Below are 22,442 nucleotides of genomic sequence, written 5' to 3' on the forward strand. Positions count from 1 at the left end.
ACACATAGTAGAATTAAATTGGATAAGTTTTCTTATTTTTTATTTTTAGGATTCGACATTGTTTAGGTATGGTTTTGATTAAATTTTTATACATCTTACTTCATGTTGATTTCAGATAATCGCCGCCACCGCATCTTACTTCTTACTTCAGTTGTGTCATCAGAACCCATCTCTGTACGCACCTCGGCATAAAGCACTACCATGACAGTGCTATTTCCTCACCTTGTTATTAACGCTCACTGAAGAAGCATAGCCATGTAGCAAAGTGAAGAATGTCAAAGTGACCGAATAGGATAAGCAGAAAAACACTAATAAAACATACGAGAAAATCAGAAAACGCGAAACGTGCGATAAAACTTATTTTCTATCTAAAATTCTTTTTCTAAAATTACAATTTACAGTCAGTTCACAATCATCGGTAGGGTCACATACAATTATGGGTCATTTTAACTTTTTCTGCTAATTAATGCGTGAATATTATACGAAGTGATTGCTAAAATTGTTACTCATAAGTATCACTAATAATTTGATCAAACATTAGGTGATATTTAAACGCTAATCAGCAGCTAGAGCTAAAATGACCCACAATTGTGTGTGTCACATGATTGTGGACTGACTGTATATAGGTATCAATCGAGAGAATCTACATTTGAAAGTAATCGAAAGGTAAAAACGTGTATTGCAGTTAAAATCATGCTTAATATAACTAAAAAAATTGCCTTAAAATTAAAGTCGTAGATCTATCTAACCTAAAGACAGTGCGGAAGAACGTACTACATGCGGATGAACGCTAAATTGAATCACTAATGAGAAAATTTATATTAAAAAAGTGCAAATTCTTACATCCAAATATATATCTTAATTAATGGTCAAAACGATAGATTAACAGTGGACTAGAATATATACGAATAACGAGGAAAAGGGCACTAAACGTAAGCTAAAACTAAGTTAACTTAAAATTTATGCTACACCTATAACTTATGTACTATTCAAGAATTTAAAACGCTCGTTAAGCTTCATACGAATAAAGCGACGTTACGAATTCGGAAAGGTCAAATTACCCTCTTTGTTACTCGCGTTCCGCAAGTAACAAGTAGCGATGGTCTGATCCTGCGCCGAACGAGTTGTGGTCGTCCAGTACAGGGTTGTCATTCTACAATTTCCTCGAACACCAGCAGAACGTGCGTCTTCTTCAACAGCGCATATTCATCGGGTGTGAGGTTCGTCCTGCAGTCTACAACCTCTTTCTGGTTCTCTGCTTGCTAAAAACAGGTCTTTGTGTTCTATAGAGCTCCAATTTAGCGTGAATTCGCATACTACGGAACTTCAGCTGCTTACGTAATCCATAGAAAGCCGGGTTCGCAACTGAAATTCGTTGTTTTAGTTCACTGCTTTCATCGTCATCACATGTCAGGAGCGTACCAACATCATTTGGACTTCCACATTTCCTGCCTGCAACCATGTTGTTCGTTTTAGCGGTGTAATTGGTAAGCCCAAGTCTTGCTGCTTCCCATTTAAAAGGTCTAAAGGACTCGTTTACTGCTCTACGGTTCATCCCGATGCTATCGACGTCATCCTCACTCTCTCACCCGCCATTCTAACGTACGATTTTAACTCATCCAGCGTCAAATGAGTCAGCCTTCTAGTTTCGTCAGAAAACCTTGTACTAGCATTATCTGTCACAGCACCTTTCGTTTGATTGATTCGTACGTCGCCTTAAAGTCCTAAAACAGATGATGAATGTACTAATTGTGCTTCCGAAACTTGTCTAGTAACTGACGCAGGATAAGCATCTGATCCGTCGTGGAGTGACGCTCACAAAAACCTTACTACTCGCCGACGAAGGACTCCGCTCAACAGAACAGGATACGGAAAAGTACATTATAGGCAGCCAGAATTGAGCAATTTAATTGAGCCTCGATAACTTTTGCATTCGAGTCGATATCTATTTTTAAAATTTAGTCAAATGAGGACCACCAACCACTCCTCCGACATTTCTTCTTCTGCCTAGATCCTGACAGTGATCCGGTGGATTGTTTCGTACTGCCCTTCGCTTCACGCTGTTAGAAGTTCAGTCGGAACACCAACCCTACCGTTTTTCAGCTCACTGATTGTCTTTTCAACCTCCTCCTGTATTGGTGGCTCGCACAGCTTTGCCGTCAGTGACAATTCTTATCCTGTTTCTGCTGGTCTTCATGTCTCCAATCAACTGCGCCTGGAAGTGCTCCTTCTATCTGGCTGCTAGCGCCATTTTGTCAGTAAGCAGGTTGTCAGCACTATCATTGCACATCGCAGGCATGGCAAATTACTGGTTCTCATCGTTTTGTAGAAACTCCGTGTGTTGTAGCTTACGAATTGCCCCTCTGCGCCGGCGAGCATATGCTCCTCGTAGCAAAGCAAAGTCTAGGTGCTACATTCCGTTATCGAAACTTGACCGTTATCGAAACGAAACTTGTTTTTATACGACAGACTTCGCAGCCAGCTGTTAGAATACAGGACGATTGCACGGCCAGTTGCTACAATCCTATTGATTCTAACAGCCTCTCTCAGCCGAGATTCGGACCTACGACGACTGGATTATAAGGCCAGCATCATACCTCGAGGCCAACTGGGAGGGATGCTCCTCGTACACGTGTTTATTTGGACATCGGGTTTTTTTTTCTGCAGCTCTAGTCTCTTTATACAGTAGAATCAATATATATAGAATGCCAGTGTCGCTGCAGTGCTCGTGGTAAACATCACACATTTGAAAATTATGTATTTACATTGTATGCGCATATGTGTGAGTGATCGATTCGAAACGGGAATCTGATTGTCAAACTAAAAAGGCAACCCAATAAAAAATCCTTCTGCTTTTCCGTAAATCACGTAAGATAAATCACCCGATTTGGTCGTTTTGGGGTATTTCGTCGGCAGGAAAATTTTCTATTGGGCAATTTGATAATGTTGTTCCCGAATCCAAGACACGAATCAGCAACATGTTTGCCACCAACACTGCCAGCGACACTGGCATTCTATATATATTGATTATACTCTTTATACCTTTTTCTGTTCTGACGTGTAGCCGCAGTGAGCATGCGTCTCCTGGTCTGGCTCTTCTCATCTGTTGTTCTCTGACATTCGGCATCAACCCAGTTGTAATGCTGTCTTCCATGCGTATTGCCAACCACATCTCTCGCAGTAAAACCATGGAGGTTCCTCCACAGCCTCCTTATATCTTCTTTCCCATTCTTTTGATTCGTTCTGCGATTTTTTGATGAATCTTTCTGGCGTATTCCGCTGCTACGCCATCTGCCGTTAGCCACTGGATGTTGAAATTCAGCGTTCTCTCATTGCGATCTCATAAAGTACAAGTATGTACATAAAGCGTTTTCAGGCATGACCATCGATCGACATCGTTTGATTTAGATCTGTTTGACTTAGATTCTGCGAAGCTACCGCTCCACTTGCTAAACTCGCACCGCATCATCCTCAACTGCCCTTGAAAACCGAACCGCAAAACACTTCCGCCAGACTGTACCTGCAGTATACCTACTATAATTTCAAAATTTTACCAAATCGAAGGGGCTAGTCTGGAACGCGTTAGTGTTGTTAAAGACCTAGGAGTTGAACTAGATGCTAAACTGACCTTCCACAACCATTACTCGAACATCATTGCTAAAGCAAATCGCAACTTGGGTTTTGTCATGCGTGTGGCCAATGATTTCCGTGACCCATATTGTCTGCGCGCTCTTTACTTCTCGCTTGTACGTTCCATTTTGGACACAGCTTCTGTGGTGTGGAGCCCGTATACAAATAATTGGTCAGCCAGAATTGAAGCAGTGCAACGAAGGTTCATTAGACATGCGCTGAGATTTTTGCCCTGGAATGATTCTCGTAACCTTCCTCGCTATGAGGACCGCTGTAAGTTGCTGAACATCGAAACCTTAGCCAAAAGAAGAGATGTATCCAGAGCCGTCTTTGTTGCTCAACTTTTGAAATTCGAAATTGATGCTCCTGATCTTCTGGCAATAGTAAACATTAACGTTATACCTCGACCGCTAAGATCCCGCGGATTTCTTCGACTTGATTTCCACCGCACACAATATGGACAACACGAACCAATCCAGGCAATGTGTTCTATTTTTAACGACGTATATAACCACTTTGACTTCTCTGTATCGACAAACACATTCAAAGCTAGGATTAGAACTTAACTTAACGACAATTTTATGTTTTTGTTTATGAATCTTATGTTTATTTAAGTTTATATTTTGATGTGATATTACAAAGGAAAAGATAATGGGTTTTTATGCCGATTTGAGAATGAGATAATAAATTTCAACTCAAATCGGCTTTTCCCATTCATAGCACTTAATCTTTATTTAGACTTTGTGTCAGATGAAGTAAATCAATAAAATAAATAAATAAATAAATAAATAAAAAACGCTGACTATGACATCATTTCTGACGTCCTATCAAGTATTAATTGGGTAGATGCTTTAAACTCAGACGAAACTGATGCAAATATTCTCCAATATCATGACCCAAAAAACATTTCTTATTCAACTGCTGAATAGTTAAAACCAATGGATCCAGTGCTTGATAAGCTTATGTACAACAAAAATATTCCTCGGGGTGTTATGATTTGACAGATTTGATGATTATTGCTCGAGGTACGTGCTTACCATCAGTGCCACGAAATGCTTCATTATCTCATGCCACCACCGTAAAAAGGCCTGTCATTTTTAGCCCCGGCATACAGTGGGATGGCTTCAAAAAAAAAGGCGGACATCAGCTTTTGCATAGAAACTACTAAGTTTTCTGCATTTGTGTCTTCACAAAAGTTTCTTGATTTTTGAAGTACTTTTTTTGTTATACCAAAAAAATTTGCATTAAGGGGGTAGGTCAATAAATAATCAATTTAATTTTTTTATTCAAAGCCAAAAATAAACAAACCCCAGGAAAAAGTTATACAAACTGTTGTTTAAAGAGTTTTTGTCGAAGAAAGAAAACTTCTATCTCTTAAGGGAAAGAAGTTACAATGCTATAAATTAATGTATCCCCCTAATGCTAGTTATTCTATTTTTTTTTTGGGTATTTCCACTTCTACGCAGTTCTGATGTTTCACGAGGTTTAATATACTATGAAAATACACCTTTTTGCTGAAAGAAGTGTAGCTCTACACTTGTTGTTTTTCGAGCTATTCCAGCTTTTGTCTAATTTTTAATCAATAGTTAAGGGACTTTATTTTAAAAGGGCGCAGATATGCGCAGCCAATCTCAGTCACTTCACGTACTGCAGTATAGTGTGTTTCATTTAATATGTATGTCACGCAGGATCACGGTGAAACACATGAGAAAACTGCAAATGAAATTCCCAATTTTGCATGATTTCTTTGTTCTGAATCAAAATATGCATGAAAAAATATTGCCAGCCTAGCGACATTTCGATTTCAAAGCAAAAAATCAGGCGAAATTGGTAATTTCATTTACAGTTTTCTCAAATGTTCCACCGTACATATGAAACCATACATACCATACCATACATATGAAATGAAACTCACTACATTACAGCATGTAAAGTGGCGTTGCGCATAGCTGCGCCCTCTTAAAATAAAGTAATAGTAGTAGTGATAGGGGAAAGCCTCCATCATTTCAAGGACTTGCCAATGTATGTAGGTAGAATTACAGTAGATCCAAATTTGATTATCAAATGAATTTCACACTAATGCTGTTACAGAAGGGCCAAAAGGGATTGGGCGGACTCACAAGCAGAGGCACTTGTGCGCATTCCGGGGTTAAAAGAGTCGCCTTCCAGCATTAGGATCCTTCCATATAATAATCAATTTCGCTGTACCAACTTTAACTCACGTGATGATTTGTTTGTTTTGAATTGGGAAGTGCAACATTTGCTTCAGACCTTAAGGATTCAGGTTGGCAATTCACTCCATCATCCAGCCTTCCACATTTATGATATCAATATAATAATACTATTAATAATATATGATATTAAGATGAAATTCGGTATATATGAGCCAAAATAGAACAATCTCACCAGCAGTCCTTCGTATAGAATAGAGTAGCATCCTTTGAGGTTCCATAAATGCTTCTAATAGTTAATTTAATTTTTTCATACTGGTATCCATGTGCAGTAATAAAACTCGTTTTGGCCAAGGTTTTTACTATATAGCAGGAGATGCTTCATAAGCTAAAACGAAAAAAAAAAATAATCAAAATAACTTATACTAGGCTTACCTATCAGCAAGGCCGTGTGGCTCCGCCGTCTGTCCAAAACCGCGGTTTTGAGATCAGGTAGCAGGGAACCAGCCAGCTTCGCACCTCCTAGCTTGGCTACTGAATAGAGCATTACCAGGGGCTTGGGATGGCTAGAGCTATATTGGACGCCCCTCATTTGCCTTTCCCATTTCATACCCAGCTGCGCCCTTTTAAAATAAAGCCCCTTAACGATTGATTGAAAATTAGACAAAAGCTGAAATAGTTCGAAAACCAACAGGAGTAGAGCTACACTTCTTTCAGCAAAAAGGTGTATTTTCATAGTATATTAAACTTCGTGGAACATCAGAACTGCGCAGAATTCAGTATAACCAAAAAAAAATAGAAAAACTGGTTTTAAGGGTATACATTAGTCTGTAGCACTATCACTTCTTTCCCTTAAGAGATAGAAGTTTTTTTTCTTCGACAAAAACTCCTTAAATAACAGTTTGTATAACTTTTTCTTGGGCTTTGTTTATTTTTGGCTTTGGATAAAAAAGTTAGCTGGCTGCGAAGTCTGTCGTATAAAAACAGAAGGTCAAGTTTCTATAACGGAATGTAGCACCTAGGCTTTGCTTTGCTCTGCTTTGGTCTAGTATCGCTATCAGCAAATTTGAACTACAAGAATCGAAAGAGAACAGAAAAAATTGTTTCGCCATGCTCTGACTTCCCCGGCGCGATCACATAAACCTTACCGCTCATGCACGTTTAAGAACTGGGTTGTTTTTCACGATTTTCAAGATGTCCACAAGATTATATAAGCAAAAATGGAAGTTTACACGCGCATTATCATAATTCCTCACCAAAGCAATTGACCAAACAGAAGTCATCATTCGGCGGAATCAATGCCCGCGTACATCCTATTGAAGAGTGCAAATTATATACTTTTTCAATTGTGGGTAGATCGTTTTCTATAACAATATCACGCAATATTTTTCTTTGCAAAAATATCTGGTTTAAGTGTACAAAACATTGGCAAATTATCCCACAAAAATCTAATCTAAATCATCTCGGTTAGGAGGTTAGCTGTTTGTTCAGCAGAGCAAAGATCACGATTGACTGGAATCACTACAGAAAATCCTTATCAAATTCAAAGCTAGACGCTGCTACAGTGGTTGACACCATGGCGCGTGCCACGGTGTTTTGTTTTAAATTAATTATAAAACATCAAGCAAATTGTTTTGACCCGAACGTAAATATTATTGAAATAGATCAATTTGTTTCATAATAAATCCCCTCGGTGTTGACTGTTTCGTGTTCGTAAATCAGTGTGCCGAGATAACCCTAGTGCTAAGTCTGAACTTTCTAGAAAGGTGTTATCATTTAATACACTGCGATTTCGCCACGGTAAGTTAGATTAGAAGTCGCGTGCATTACTTGAGATATTCAAAAACAGGGGCAGATAGTTCGTTTGTGATACAACAAACAGGTGAGATTTTTAGAGCGTGCGAATGAACTGTAGAGAGATCAAAGATGTATTCCCAGTAACAACTGAGCTTCGGAAGTAGGACTAACTGACGTGAAAGCCGTTTGTTCCACGGGCTCTTATTACTGGGTTGGTATTACATGTTAGGGTAAAGAACCGGTTTTGAGCAGTCTAAGCGGGCCACTGCACAGTGGGGAATCGCTGGCCAGCAGCCAAAAAATGAAAGTTCATTTCGACTCTCCGTTGTATTTTTCCTGTGATTCTATACTATTGAAGTGTTCAAATCCAAAATTTTAGATCAATATGATAAAATTTGAATTTTCTATGAATCTTGAAAGTATGCTATCTCAGCATGTTTTAGCGTTTTTTTGAAAAATAACCTAATATTTCAAAACATGCTAGAGGTCTAATGGTAGCTCGGATTTCAACGGCGTCTAAGGAAAAGTTCTTCAAAAAATAGTGCCGAATAAAGCTCATTAATTGAGTATGCAGTAATTTTATCATAGTATGCCACAATTTTAATTTTCATTAAAAAAGTGCCATATTTTCGCGTAAAACACGCTTAAAAGTTTTGAAGCCAAGGTTCGCCACTATTGACACTACCGGTAAAAGTTAGCGTAAAATACGAGCTTTCAGATGGATATAGTCTCATTTAGCGCAGAGTAGCGCAGAGCACAAATGTTACGCTTGTAAGGCTACTATATCAGAATTCAACAATATGGACTAAATGCAAACACTCAAAGTAAACGGTAGATATCTTAATTATGGGATATCTCCTTTACATTGTTGGGTAGGCTGCTTCGAATGTATGGTCCATATTGCATATTGACCAGATTTTAGAGGCTGGAGGAAATCTCGAGGATACAGCGATAGTAATGACGGAAATTCAGCTCGAAGATCTTATGCCAATCTGGTATTAGTTCTGAAATCACGGGTATTGATATGAAATTAATTAGAAGGTTGAGAAATTTTCTTATGGCAAATTCTTGAACACATTATTTCAGAAAAATTCGAAACTTATTGTTTGTATACCAAAAACTTTTACGTCAGGGTCATATAATACGTCCACTGCAATGCAAAGAATTTGAATTCGCGGTCATAAATGAATCTAGACAACTATATTGCTGATAGGACGAATGACAGAAGAAGCACAAAAATAAGTTTTTTTGTTTAATTATAGTCATTTTAACAACTCGGGTCATTCGTGACTTCTGCGGGGTTGGGAATTGAACCACGGTCGTCGGTGTGAGAGGCGTGAATGCTAGCCACTGCACCGGTATTGACCCTCACGAAAATAAGGTTATTGCCTTATAAGACAATATTTTACATGCAAAAATAAGTCTGAAAATACAAATCGTGATAGAATTATTCGTCTTCTTATTTCTCCGGATTAAGCTTATAGCTTCTTCAAAACGGAAAAATGTAATTAGAAAAATCTTTCTGAGAACGCTATATTACTATTGAAGACGAAACGTGAAACTAGTGATTCTGCAGAAGGAGAAGAAGAAGAAAAAGAAGAAGATGGATATAAAAAAGATTAAGAAAACTAATAAGGGGAAAAGTTTTGATTTTTGATTAATATTAACTTATATGGATTTTTGTTGATTATTAAAGCTCATACTTGCTTTGAATTGTTTTATATAATGTTTTATCCTATAAAAATCCATCTGCAATAGTTTTCCAAATGACCCTCATTCCTTATACGTCATTATACTTAAAAAATACTTGAAAAATAGTTGAAAATTCTCCCTAACACAAAATATATACGTTCTAATGCAAAATAAACCTGAAATTCGGGCTCAGCACCCCGAAATCACTTAAGAACCACATATTATCCTTGATTTAAAGAGATTTTTTTGCTTGGCCAGCGTTTGTATGGAGTCGCCCCACTGTGCACTGATTGTTTTACCTTATTACAAGCGATGGGTTAACTAAGTGGGGGATATCAGCATACCAATCTTCTCGCTACCTTTAGTTCTTCAAACTGTTACCACTGGAAGACACTATTGTAGAGCTAAACTTTTGATTTTTCGCTTTATAAGTTGGAGCGATGGAACTAATTTTGATCAGACCGAACATATTTTTACCCTCAAGATGGTTTTTTAAGCAGTCCTGAAATCTTATACGAATTTTTATACGCCCCCCTAAAAAAACTCTCAAACTTTTCCCCCTATTCAGTAAGTTCGCGTTCCTATCCGCGACCCACTAATCGGCATCTGCATTAATAGATTTGATATTTTTGGTCGGTAGATGCGTAAAATGCCATCTGTCAAAATTGTTTATCGGGGCATACACTCACCGCACCGTTCGGTAAACGGTATTCGTCGTCTCTTTTATTCTCTAGTGTTCTTAGGGAAAACTGCGAGTTTGACGTCTCACTCGCTGTTCATAAGGATGGTGGGAGAAAAAAAAGGCAAACATAGCAGCGCACACGGTTCGCTACAAAACAGTGTTGTCAAAGCAAATAACATTAAAACACATCGTTGTTTAATTAAATCATTGAAAAAATCGTTGCAAATTATTGAAAAAGCTGTCTTTTCTGTTGTTTTTAATAAAGAAAAATTAATTATGAACATACATTTCTCTTGAAAGTATTGAACCACGCTTTCGCCATTGGAGGTTTCAGTTAATTTCAAACCTATAATTCTTATTTCCAGAATCAAATCAGACATTTGGCAACACGACAGTTTACAAATTTCACTGTTGTTGCTGCTACTGCTGCTGCTGGCTAGTAACAGAACTTTAGATTACAGAAAAAACTGTATTGAATAATGTGATATGTGAATGTTAAGTGCTTGATTTTTAGAATCACTGAAATCAGTGTTGAAAAATGTGATGAATTGCTTAGTAGCGAGCGGCAATTGTTTTCAGCAACTGAAAAATGTACGTTTCTGGACAACAATTTTTAATTCATCATACTTCCTGTTGGAAACACAGTAAATTATGTTTGTGAAAACATAAAACTATGGTTAAGTGATTCATGATAATGTCTTTATCAAAAGATTTTGAAAATTTGAATAAAAAAGTCCATTTTTTCTCATTTATTTTCAACTGATTAAAAAAGGTGACACTGCTTAACTCGTTCCTTACCCTATGTGGATTCCGAATTAGGCCATTGCAAATCATATTTAAAGTTTTTGTCACCCCCCCACAATAGTCGGAAAATTGCTAATTTTGGCCAAAATTATTTTTTAGTTTCAAATTGATTCTAGATTATATTTGTTACAAAAGAAATGATTTAAACTTATAAGAACTCATATTTAGGGTGATTTGTGGAAAAATGATCAAATATTTTCAATATAAATATTTGCTTGACAAAAATAAATTTTTCTTTCTCGCGGGGATTCTCCCATTTTCTCATTGAAACTCTCTTCAAGTACTAATTAAATTTAGTAACAAAGTTAATCAAATATATTGAAAGAGTACTTAAAATTTTAAAAACTTGCTAAAAATATGACAATTTTAAAATTTTTTTTTTTCGAAAAACGTCAAATTATAGCAAACTTTTAATTCATGTTTTGATACAATATAGTTTGAGCTTCCAGACGCACCGTAAGAAACTGCGGCGACAAGAGGCGACAAGAGTTGTTTTTTTGATTAAAGTTTTTGATAATTTCATTTTTATTATAAGTAGCCTATGGCGCACCTCATTGAGTTTAAATTTGTTTTCATTTCATTTTTTAATAGGCTAAGATATCAGTTTTAATTTGATATATAACAATAATGTTCACATACGCGATAACTATTTAATTTTTTGACTTTTTTAAAATGATTTATTTTTCAAGCTTTTGAAATGGGCAACTTTGACGACTTATTACTACATGATATTTTTTTTCTACCAAAATTTTATTCTCGAATCATAAAAATATAGACAATTTACTACAAAACTGCATTTAAGCATGTGCTAAAATGTGAAATTTTACATTCGGCAATTTTGGCCGCTACTTTATATGAAGCCCTTCTCATGTGCCCCCCTTGGAAATTGGCTTGAAAAATCGGGGGGCAAAAAAATAATCTGTAGGATATGAGTCAAATTTCTTTTTATAAAATCAATTGTCTGTGGGCTCTACAGTCTGAAAAACTCGAAAAGTGAGTCTCCGAGTTGAATTAACGCTTCTAGCACGAAACAGAAATGGAAATTCGAACATTGGAATTTCCGAAAATCGTCCAAAAACATTTTCCTTCGTTATCGTCTTTTTTCGTATATTTTTGCATGGAAAATAATAACGTAATATATTATAAGCAAGAATAGATTCACGTTTAAACCTTAAATAAAAATTCTTAAAATCCATATTTTTTTCGCTCGAATAAAAAATTTACTTTGTTTTTTTTTCGCCCCCCCCCCTTCAGTGGCCGAACACCGGAAGGACAAAAACTTTATAAAATATTTGTAATGGCCTTATTCAATACGTTATACTTCAATTATATGAAAAAAGTGCTATCAAAATGTAAAGGTTCCATTTTGTTCCATTTGATTACTACTTGCGTACTTGTTCATGTATTTGACCGGTATTCTTTTTTTATGTGATGCTTAGAGTGTCCCGTTTTAAATCAAGATGGCTCAAAAAATCGCCATTTCTACCTATTTTGTTTTTTCAAAAATTATAATTGTTCATTAAAATTGTACTTTTCGTACAGCTTGAAGATCAAAAAGACCCATATTTTTTTCGTTCTACTTAAAAGCTGGGACTTTTTTATATAACGTAATAAAAATTCTAGGATGAGTTTTTATTTTTGAAATACAATTGTGATTTTTATCGACTGGATTCAATTGTAACTATTAATATTTGGCAGGGAAGTCCTCAGAGAAATTTATCAAGACTGAGGATTGATGTTTTCCCGACGTTTCGACACTTTGTTTGGAGTCTTTTTCAAGCAGGCTTCATTCTCGATTTTTTGCTCAGTAGATGCTCATTTGACTACAGCGCCTCAACTAAAGAGAATTCAAAAAAGTAGTGTAAATGGCAATTGTGGAGCTAATTATTATCTACATTATTGTTGAAGGAAATATAGTTCTATCTTTTGTATTTACGGTGCTATGGGGCTGCTACCCCGTTGGTAGCAAAAAGAGCGCTCATTTGGCTACCAACGGGGTAGCAATCGAATAGCACCGTGAATACAAAAGATAGAACTATACTTTCTTCGACAATAGTGTAGATAATAATAAGCTCTACAATCGCCATTTACACTACTTTTTCGAATTCTGTTTAGTTGAGGCGCTGTAGTCAATTGAGCATCTACTGAGCAAAAAACCGAGAATGAAGCCTGCTTTCAAGGAGTACCGTGGTAAAATACATTTTTAATGTTAGTTGCTTCTACAGTACCCATTGAAAAAGACCATAACAAAGTGTCGAAACGTCGGAAAAATATTAAAAGTTAGACTTGAAATACAATTTTTTCAAGATATGAAGTAGTAATTACAGTACTGGACAAAATAAAGTACGCACTTACCACATCTTGAAACTTTCATGCTTTTCTTATTATTTATAGTAGATAACTATTCACAGTGATCGAACAAAAATTAGCTTTATAGATGTACTTTCAGAAGATGTTTTATACAGAGGCTTTATACTCCAGAAGTTTGTCGATATATTTTTGAGCAAATTTGAGACGTTTGATTCTATACAAATTAATATTACTTAAAATCAAATATTGAATATGAAATAAACAAACCTGTTAACATTTCGGATAAATGGTGTTCGTTGAGCAAATCCATTTTTAAATCCCATTTCTTTTAGTCTTCTACGTACAGTTCGTTCGGAAATATTTAAGTTCGTATTTTCTCGGATTACACGGTTGGTAGAGAACGGATCTTTAGCCACTTCTTGACGAATCAGGCGGTCATCACTGGTTGTAGTCCTCCGCTTTCTTCCTCTTCCAATCCGGTCTTTCACGCTTCCAAGTTCCTCATGTTTTTCCAATATTTTTCGTACTCCTGCCTCACTAATTTCATATCTTCGAGCAATTTCTCTATTCGAGAAACCTTCCTTACGATTTTTAACGACAGGTTTACCGATATCTTCATAAATTTGCTTTTTTGCCATCGTACCAGATAAAAACGCGCACCAGTAATGAAAAATCAATCACAAACAATTTTTTTTGACACTTCGTTGCAGTGTGATGGCGAGGAACCTATTCGTATGCAGTAGGCAGCGTTGTGCAGTCATTATATTAGTAGTGCGTACTTTATTATGACCAACTAAAAATTGACTTTTTTCTAGAACTATACAATAGTTTGATCAAAATAGCTAATGTTTATATTTAACATCGTTTAAAGCATTGAAAATACTACAATTTGTCCAAATATACCGAGTTCATATGTTTGACAATAAAAAAGATACCGCGTGTTATATAGTATGAGAGCGGGTGCGTACTTTATATTGTCCAGTACTGTATGTAGTGGATGTTTTGTTTTTATTGCCAATGAAATGGAAATTTCTGACGAGAAAAACGGATGGTTTATGCTTTATGGCTCTTTTAATTTATTGTTTAAATTCTAATACCACGTGTTTCCTAGTAACATTTAGTTTTAAAACGATTAGATGTTTAACGACCTGTTAGTGGTGTATAATTGTATAATCTGCTTATCGGCTACGGGTTTGTGATAATCGCATCACAATTGATTGCTGATTGCTGATAGTGATCTGATGAGGCACGAATAGGTTATGTAGACTAGACGTGCAGGTGCAGTGCTTGTATGAGCTGACGTCCTCCAGTCAAAATCACACTTAATCCGTATCAATGAATCACTCCGCAAATAGTTTTCTGCTTAAGACATGTTTAACAGCAATTTTGTTGCAGAACTACCTGTTCATATATTATAAAAAATTAGTCATTATTTATGTTTGTAAATAATTATCTTCATTGATTTATTATCCAATCTGGGTTATATATTCTAATAACGGCACAATTCGGTTTCAGTCTGCTTGAGTTATAATAAAAATAAATAAATAAACAATAAAAGAAACCCCTCCTTCCCTCTGACGTGATTTGCTGTCCAGCAATAGGATTATCTCACATGAGTGACCTGTAAATCTTTCTCCGGCCGGTTGTCTGTCCATTCGTCCTTGGAGCAGCAGCTTGTCAGCATGGCAAGCAAAACAATTATCGCCAGTTGCTGTCTCTTTCAACGACTTTCCAATAAAATCCACCGCAGCAGTCAGTGATAACACTAACAGTAACAACAATAACAGCTTTCCACAAAGGAAAGCTGCTGCAATCCACGTTCGTCTCTAATTGCTCCGGCGCTGTCGTCGTATCTTCATCGTAAGCAATTCGACAACGAATCGACCGACCGAGTGCATTTGTGTGCTCGGCGGAGCTCTTAAACCGTTTGGCTTAAATCAGACTGACAACACCGAACCTCAAAAACGGAGTCGTTCGCGCGTTCGTCCCCCGTAATCCCATCAAAAATTACACGGCTCTAAAGGACCCCTAAGCGGTCGAAGAAAAGTGGCTACAGTGTCCGACCATCGGTCGTCGGCGGAGACGGCGGAATCGTTCCTTTGAAGATCAGACGGTGAAAGCTAGTGAGAAACATAAAAAAATCCCACCATTAATCACGTACACGAGCGCAATAAAACGGGATAGAAAATTTACTGTTGAAAATGTTGTGCTGCTCCATTGCCAACTAGGTACCTTCCATCCTAACTAGGTTTGGGTGGCAATAGCTGCCCGCCGTCGACGTCATCGTCAGTGGGTGAGGGGAGGGGCTACTCAATCCGTCAGCTAGTCATTTATGCAGTGTTGCTGGCGCCGACACTCGAGCACGAGACCGGAGGTAAATGTTATTATTTGTTCATTCACTGCCGGATTACAACGGCTCAAGCTTAAAAGCATACCTGAGGTCCATGGAGAAGATACTGCCTATCTAACAACGATGGCTGCGCTTGCATTTTTGCTGCTGCTGCTGCACTCGGGAAACGTTCAGCCAAAATGTACACTGGATTAGAGCGGAACGCTGCAGCTGGGGCTAGGGGACGAGCTGCAATTTTGGTAGGATTAAAAAATTCCCCAATGGATGGTCTCGGTTGAAAGTGACGCGGTTATGCTTTGCTCTTTGTTTTGAAACATACTACATACTACACAGGACTACTAGGTAGGTGTACACACATGTATGAGCTGCAAACTGGTCCGGTTGCGATTTCAACGTTCTTAGCCTGAAGAAGATAGTTGACATCGTTTAGAAAGTACCGTGCAGATGAAGGCATTCTGGATGTCGTTTGAGCGCAATGGATGATGATGTTAGCACTTTCGACCCAAGTGGTCAGGATGAATTCCAGGAAGTATATGAGCCCAGACCGTGCTGCTGGCGGTGGAAAAAATCCAGTCCTGCCTGCTAAGGTGATTGCAAGTACACACATATAAACACGGTTTTCAAAGCCGCTGACGATACTCGGATTGAAAGATGTGGTTTTGTGGTTTGGTGAATTTTGTAACAGCAGCTTATTCAGCGCAAGCAAAGAGGAAACCGGTGTGGGGAGGTGATGATGATACATGCAATAAAAGCATTTTAGTTGAACGATATCGTTTCCCTACGAAGTACATGACATTTGTTTTGGTATTTTACTTCGGGAAACCTTGTAAATATTTTATACGTTCAACATTTAATGGAACCCGAACGGGAGCTTTTTGCATACAAATTTAGATTATCTTGGATACTAAGTTCGATCCGCACAGTATGAAGAGGAGAAAACCAGGACCCAGCTGGAAAATCCTAACCCGTATGTAGCCGGTTACCACTGCACTGCACTGACGATGGAGCAAAAAGTTTCCCCTGAAATGGCACCGAGTGTGGGAGATTTACATTGCACAGCACCAGTTTACCTCGTATGGTTTGTTGATTAAAATTTTATATTTTCATTGTTCAGCTATGTTCCTTTCGGTCAATATTGTCTGATGGGCAGCGGTTACTCGCTACGAGAATGGCTTTCGAGCGCACCGAGCGGGATGGCATTTGGTTTGAAGTTAGCGGAACGTGCACGTATGCTGATGATGGGGCTTTGCGCTGTAAACGAGTTTGATAAAAGTGCCGAAAGTGGATTCAACGATGATTGAATTTATTGCTTGTAATTTCCGCTGAAATAGCTTCACCATATTGTGGACAACGTGCAAGAGTTCCACGGCCGGCGTGGTGTAACTGTCGAGGGAGCCAGTTCCAAAGAATGTCTTGTTTCTGGTACTATTATGACTGGAACAAATTTTAGGTGCTTCCTGTTGGAGTTTTATCGTTCTATTTCTTTTCACTCGACTCATAACGGTTTGTAGTTGATGACGCTTCACTTCGTTACTTTCAATTTATGTTACAAACATTTCAAGTCTGTTGATTGACTATTGACTTCGAAACGTGTATTGAACACACTTCAACCAATTTCAACGCTTTTGTTTTCGAGAAAACTAGGAAAAGGTATGCTATATTAAGGACTATAAACATTGAGGAAGGGTAACTGTAAAATAATTCAATCGTAAATCTGCCAATTTGGATTTTTTCCAAAGACGCTCGAGAGTACTGAAGGATTCTGTAATTGTTTATATTGAAAAATATTATAAACAATTGTTTGGAACCGATATGGGGAACCCAATGTTTCCCATTGAGAGCAGAGGTTGTTAAAAACACTGTTCGGAAATATAATTGAACAAATTTCCCGAATGCTGTACTTGCAAAATATCAGTCCTTAAACGATTAGCCACAATTAACATTGGCGTTGATATTTTGGACAATTTATTATTGAGAGTTCTCTCTGGAGGTACGATACTGGTCTAACACTGGTGCAATGACTGGGCATGTTTGAAATTCGGCTGGGACTGTAAAAGCCAATAGAATTGTGGCACACGCCACCCAATTGCCCTGTGCTCTTATAGCTGGCTGCAAAGTCTGTAATATAAAAACGAAAGGTCAAGTTTAGAAAATGGAATGTAGCACCTAGGAATTGTAATATTTTTACTAAAATGGAAAACGGTTCTAAAGTTATGTCTAATAGTCAACTTCAGTACAAATTTGCTTGAAAATTCCGCGGATAACGTAACCGTAAATGCTTTACGAAGACCCATTACCCAGCAGCCTTCATACTATCTTGATTATAACACTCCGCAAACTCTCAGTATTTCAACCGAGACCTTCCAATTTTTAGTAAATCGATGATGTCGATAACGCGTCAATAAACTCTCAGTAAAAAGTCTCCTTCCCAGATCAGGCTGAATGAAGCAAAAGACTCACTTGCATCAACTCAATAGTGATTTGAAACCAAACTGCTTATAGGATCACAAATGGTATATTATTAGGACATGAGACAAGGTAAAAAAGCAAATCAAACAAGGAATGCGGTATAAGTATGATCGAGAAACACTTTTAATAAGATTAATAAGTGACCCTAGGAAGCAATTTAGATCTAGTTGCTGTTACTATCCATGGCAAGTAAAACATTATAAACAAATTTCCGGAATCCATATGGAAAAACAATTAGCTTCTATGGCCCCATTTCAAAGTCCATGACTTCCATGACGGTCAGACATTCCAAACGGCCAGATACTGCCAAGACAAACTTTGAAGATGGATACACTTTCAACACGGACGTCGGGCAGACATTCAAGAGGGCATTTCAAACTGGCGATAGTTTCAAGACAGACATATTCTCAAAACGACCAGTCTTTTTGCAAGATTGACAGACACGTTCAAGGGTACTGGTTATTTTCAAAATGGCCGCTCACTTCCAAGACCGGCCAGACTTATAAGACCGGCCAGAATATCAATCCGGCCAGACTATCCAAATGATCAAACTTTCAAGACCGGCCAGACTCTTTAAGGACCGACAAGACTTTCAAGATCGGCGCCAGACTTTCAGGGCCGACCATACTTTCAGGACCGGCCAGACTTTCAAGACTGGCCAGACTCTTTTAAGATCGGCACTAGACTTTCAAGATGGTCCAGATTTTCAATTTCGGTCAGACTTTCAACACCGACCAGACTTTCAGGATCGGCCAGACTTTCAAGACCAGCCAGACTTCCAAGACCAGCCAGATTTCCAAGAACGGCCAGATCTTCAAGACCGGCCAGACTTTCCAAATGGCCAGACTTTCAAGACCGGCCAGACTCTTTTAAGATCGGCACTAGACTTTCAAGACGGTCCAGATTTTCAATTCCGGTCAGACTTTCAACGCCGACCCGACTTTCAAGACCGGCCAGATTTCCAGGACCGGCCAGTCTTCCAAGACCGGCCAGATTTTCAAGACCAGCCAGACTTCCTAGACCAGCCAGACTTTCAAGATCGACCAGACTTCCAAGAACGGCCAGACTTTCAGGACCGGCCAGAGTTTCAAGACCAGCCAGGCTTCCTAGACCAGCCAGACTTCCAAAACCGACCAGACATTCAGGATCGGCCAGACTTTCAAGACCGGCCAGACTTCCAAGAACGGCCAGACTTTCAGGACCGGCCAGAGTTTCAAGACCAGCCAGGCTTCCAAGACCAACCAGACTTCCAAGACCAGCCAGACTTCCAAGATCGGCCATACTTCCAAGACCGGCCATACTTCCAAGACCGGCCAGATCTTCAAGACCGACCAGACTTCCAAGACCGGCCAGATCTGCAAGACCGACCAGACATTCCAAATGGTCAAACTTTCAAGCCCGGCTAGACTCTTTCGAGATCGGCACTAGACTTTCAAGGCGGTCCAGATTTTCAACACCAGCCAGACTCTCATCAGCGGCCAGACTTTCAATACAGGCCAGACTTTCAATACCGGCCAAACCTTCAAGACCAGCCAGACTTCCAAGACCAGCCGGACTTTCAAGACCAGCCAGACTTTCAAGACCAGCCAGACTTTCAAGACCAGCCAGACTTCCTAGACCAGCCAGGCTTCTAAGACCGGCCAGACTTCCAAAACCGACCAGACATTCAGGATCGGCCAGACTTTCAAGACCGGCCAGACTTCCAAGAACGGCCAGACTTTCAGGACCGGCCAGAGTTTCAAGACCAGCCAGGTTTCCAAGACCAGCCAGACTTTCAAGACCAGCCAGACTTCCAAGACCAGCCGGACTTTCAAGACCGGCCAGACTTCCAAGAACGGCCAGACTTTCAGGACCGGCCAGAGTTTCAAGACCAGCCAGGTTTCCAAGACCAGCCAGACTTTCAAGACCAGCCAGACTTTCAAGATCGACCAGACTTCCAAGAACGACCAGACTTTCAGGACCGGCCAGAGTTTCAAGACCAGCCAGGCTTCCAAGACCGGTCAGACTTCCAAAACCGACCAGACATTCAGGATCGGCCAGTCTTTCAAGACCGGCCAGACTTCCAAGAACGGCCAGACTTTCAGGACCGGCCAGAGTTTCAAGACCAGCCAGGTGTCTAAGACCAGCCAGACTTTCAAGACCAGCCAGACTTCCAAGATCGGCCAGATCTTCAAGACCGACCAGATATTCCAAATGGTCAAACTTTCAAGCCCGGCTAGACTCTTTCGAGATCGGCACTAGACTTTCAAGGCGGTCCAGATTTTCAACACCAGCCAGACTTTCATCAGCGGCCAGACTTTCAATACAGGCCAGACATTCAATACAGGCCAGACTTTCAATACCGGCCAAACCTTCAAGACCAGCCAGACTTCCAAGACCGGCCAGAGTTTCAAGAGCGGCCAGATTTCCAAGACCAGCTGAATCTTCTAGACTAGCCAGACAGACAGACAGACAGACAGACAGACAGACAGACAGACAGACAGACAGACAGACAGACAGACAGACAGACAGACAGACAGACAGACAGACAGACAGACAGACAGACAGACAGACAGACAGACAGACAGACAGACAGACAGACAGACAGACAGACAGACAGACAGACAGACAGACAGACAGACAGACAGACAGACAGACAGACAGACAGACAGACAGACAGACAGACAGACAGACAGACAGACAGACAGACAGACAGACAGACAGACAGACAGACAGACAGACAGACAGACAGACAGACAGACAGACAGACAGACAGACAGACAGACAGACAGACAGACAGACAGACAGACAGACAGACAGACAGACAGACAGACAGACAGACAGACAGACAGACAGACAGACAGACAGACAGACAGACAGACAGACAGACAGACAGACAGACAGACAGACAGACAGACAGACAGACAGACAGACAGACAGACAGACAGACAGACAGACAGACAGACAGACAGACAGACAGACAGACAGACAGACAGACAGACAGACAGACAGACAGACAGACAGACAGACAGACAGACAGACAGACAGACAGACAGACAGACAGACAGACAGACAGACAGACAGACAGACAGACAGACAGACAGACAGACAGACAGACAGACAGACAGACAGACAGACAGACAGACAGACAGACAGACAGACAGACAGACAGACAGACAGACAGACAGACAGACAGACAGACAGACAGACAGACAGACAGACAGACAGACAGACAGACAGACAGACAGACAGACAGACAGACAGACAGACAGACAGACAGACAGACAGACAGACAGACAGACAGACAGACAGACAGACAGACAGACAGACAGACAGACAGACAGACAGACAGACAGACAGACAGACAGACAGACAGACAGACAGACAGACAGACAGACAGACAGACAGACAGACAGACAGACAGACAGACAGACAGACAGACAGACAGACAGACAGACAGACAGACAGACAGACAGACAGACAGACAGACAGACAGACAGACAGACAGACAGACAGACAGACAGACAGACAGACAGACAGACAGACAGACAGACAGACAGACAGACAGACAGACAGACAGACAGACAGACAGACAGACAGACAGACAGACAGACAGACAGACAGACAGACAGACAGACAGACAGACAGACAGACAGACAGACAGACAGACAGACAGACAGACAGACAGACAGACAGACAGACAGACAGACAGACAGACAGACAGACAGACAGACAGACAGACAGACAGACAGACAGACAGACAGACAGACAGACAGACAGACAGACAGACAGACAGACAGACAGACAGACAGACAGACAGACAGACAGACAGACAGACAGACAGACAGACAGACAGACAGACAGACAGACAGACAGACAGACAGACAGACAGACAGACAGACAGACAGACAGACAGACAGACAGACAGACAGACAGACAGACAGACAGACAGACAGATGGGCAAAAACACCTACACCGGTTCGGGCACGCTGCGACACCAGTCTGCCCGGTATGCATAGAGACTGTAGAAACATCACAGCATGTGGTTTTTGAATGTCCTCGATTTGCCGCGATACGAAGGGAGATGCCGCCCCTGCCGGTGGAGAACATAGGGGGCGAAATGTGTCGGGAGGAGAGCGTGTGACTGTGGAATGCCGTCACCGGCGTTGGAGCACAGATTATGTTGCAACTGCAACGACAGTGGAGAAACGACCAGCGAACTGCCAATCCCGATTAGCAGACAATCTTGACAGACACATCGGTGGAGTGACGAACGTAACGGAGCAAACCAAGCTTGAACAGAAACACTCCGAAGATGGATGCTATGTTGGTCGCTATCCCTGGATCGGTTCGTGTCTCAACAGGTGAAGTGGAAGTGCAGTGGCGTACTCGACGGAGCAGTACTGAGCCCAACAAGAAACCCTGCGAGTGTGGCTGTGAGGAGATGGAAGTCATGATGGTCGCCATCTCTGGATCGGTGCCTGGCATTGAGCGTGTCCTCAAGTAAACAAAAGACAAACACAGACAAACAAAATGAATGGATGGAATACGACGCTGC

The 22,442-nt window shown here is 40.0% G+C and overlaps 1 protein-coding gene across 1 annotated transcript; it reads right to left on the reverse strand.

Annotated features, from left to right (window-relative positions):
- Window positions 1–18,553: 18,553 nt before the first annotated feature.
- Window positions 18,554–21,901, reverse strand: LOC128736590 (aggrecan core protein-like). The gene is made up of 4 exons (XM_053831079.1): window positions 21,859–21,901; window positions 19,336–20,073; window positions 18,766–19,260; window positions 18,554–18,717 (listed from the first exon to the last, which is right to left on the reverse strand). The coding sequence occupies exons 1-4, from the start codon at window positions 21,899–21,901 to the stop codon at window positions 18,554–18,556; spliced, it is 1,440 nt and encodes a 479-aa protein (XP_053687054.1).
- Between the last annotated feature and the right edge of the window lie 541 nt (window positions 21,902–22,442).

This window comes from Sabethes cyaneus, chromosome 2 (assembly GCF_943734655.1).
Source record: "Sabethes cyaneus chromosome 2, idSabCyanKW18_F2, whole genome shotgun sequence".
Classification (NCBI taxonomy): Eukaryota; Metazoa; Arthropoda; class Insecta; order Diptera; family Culicidae; genus Sabethes; species Sabethes cyaneus.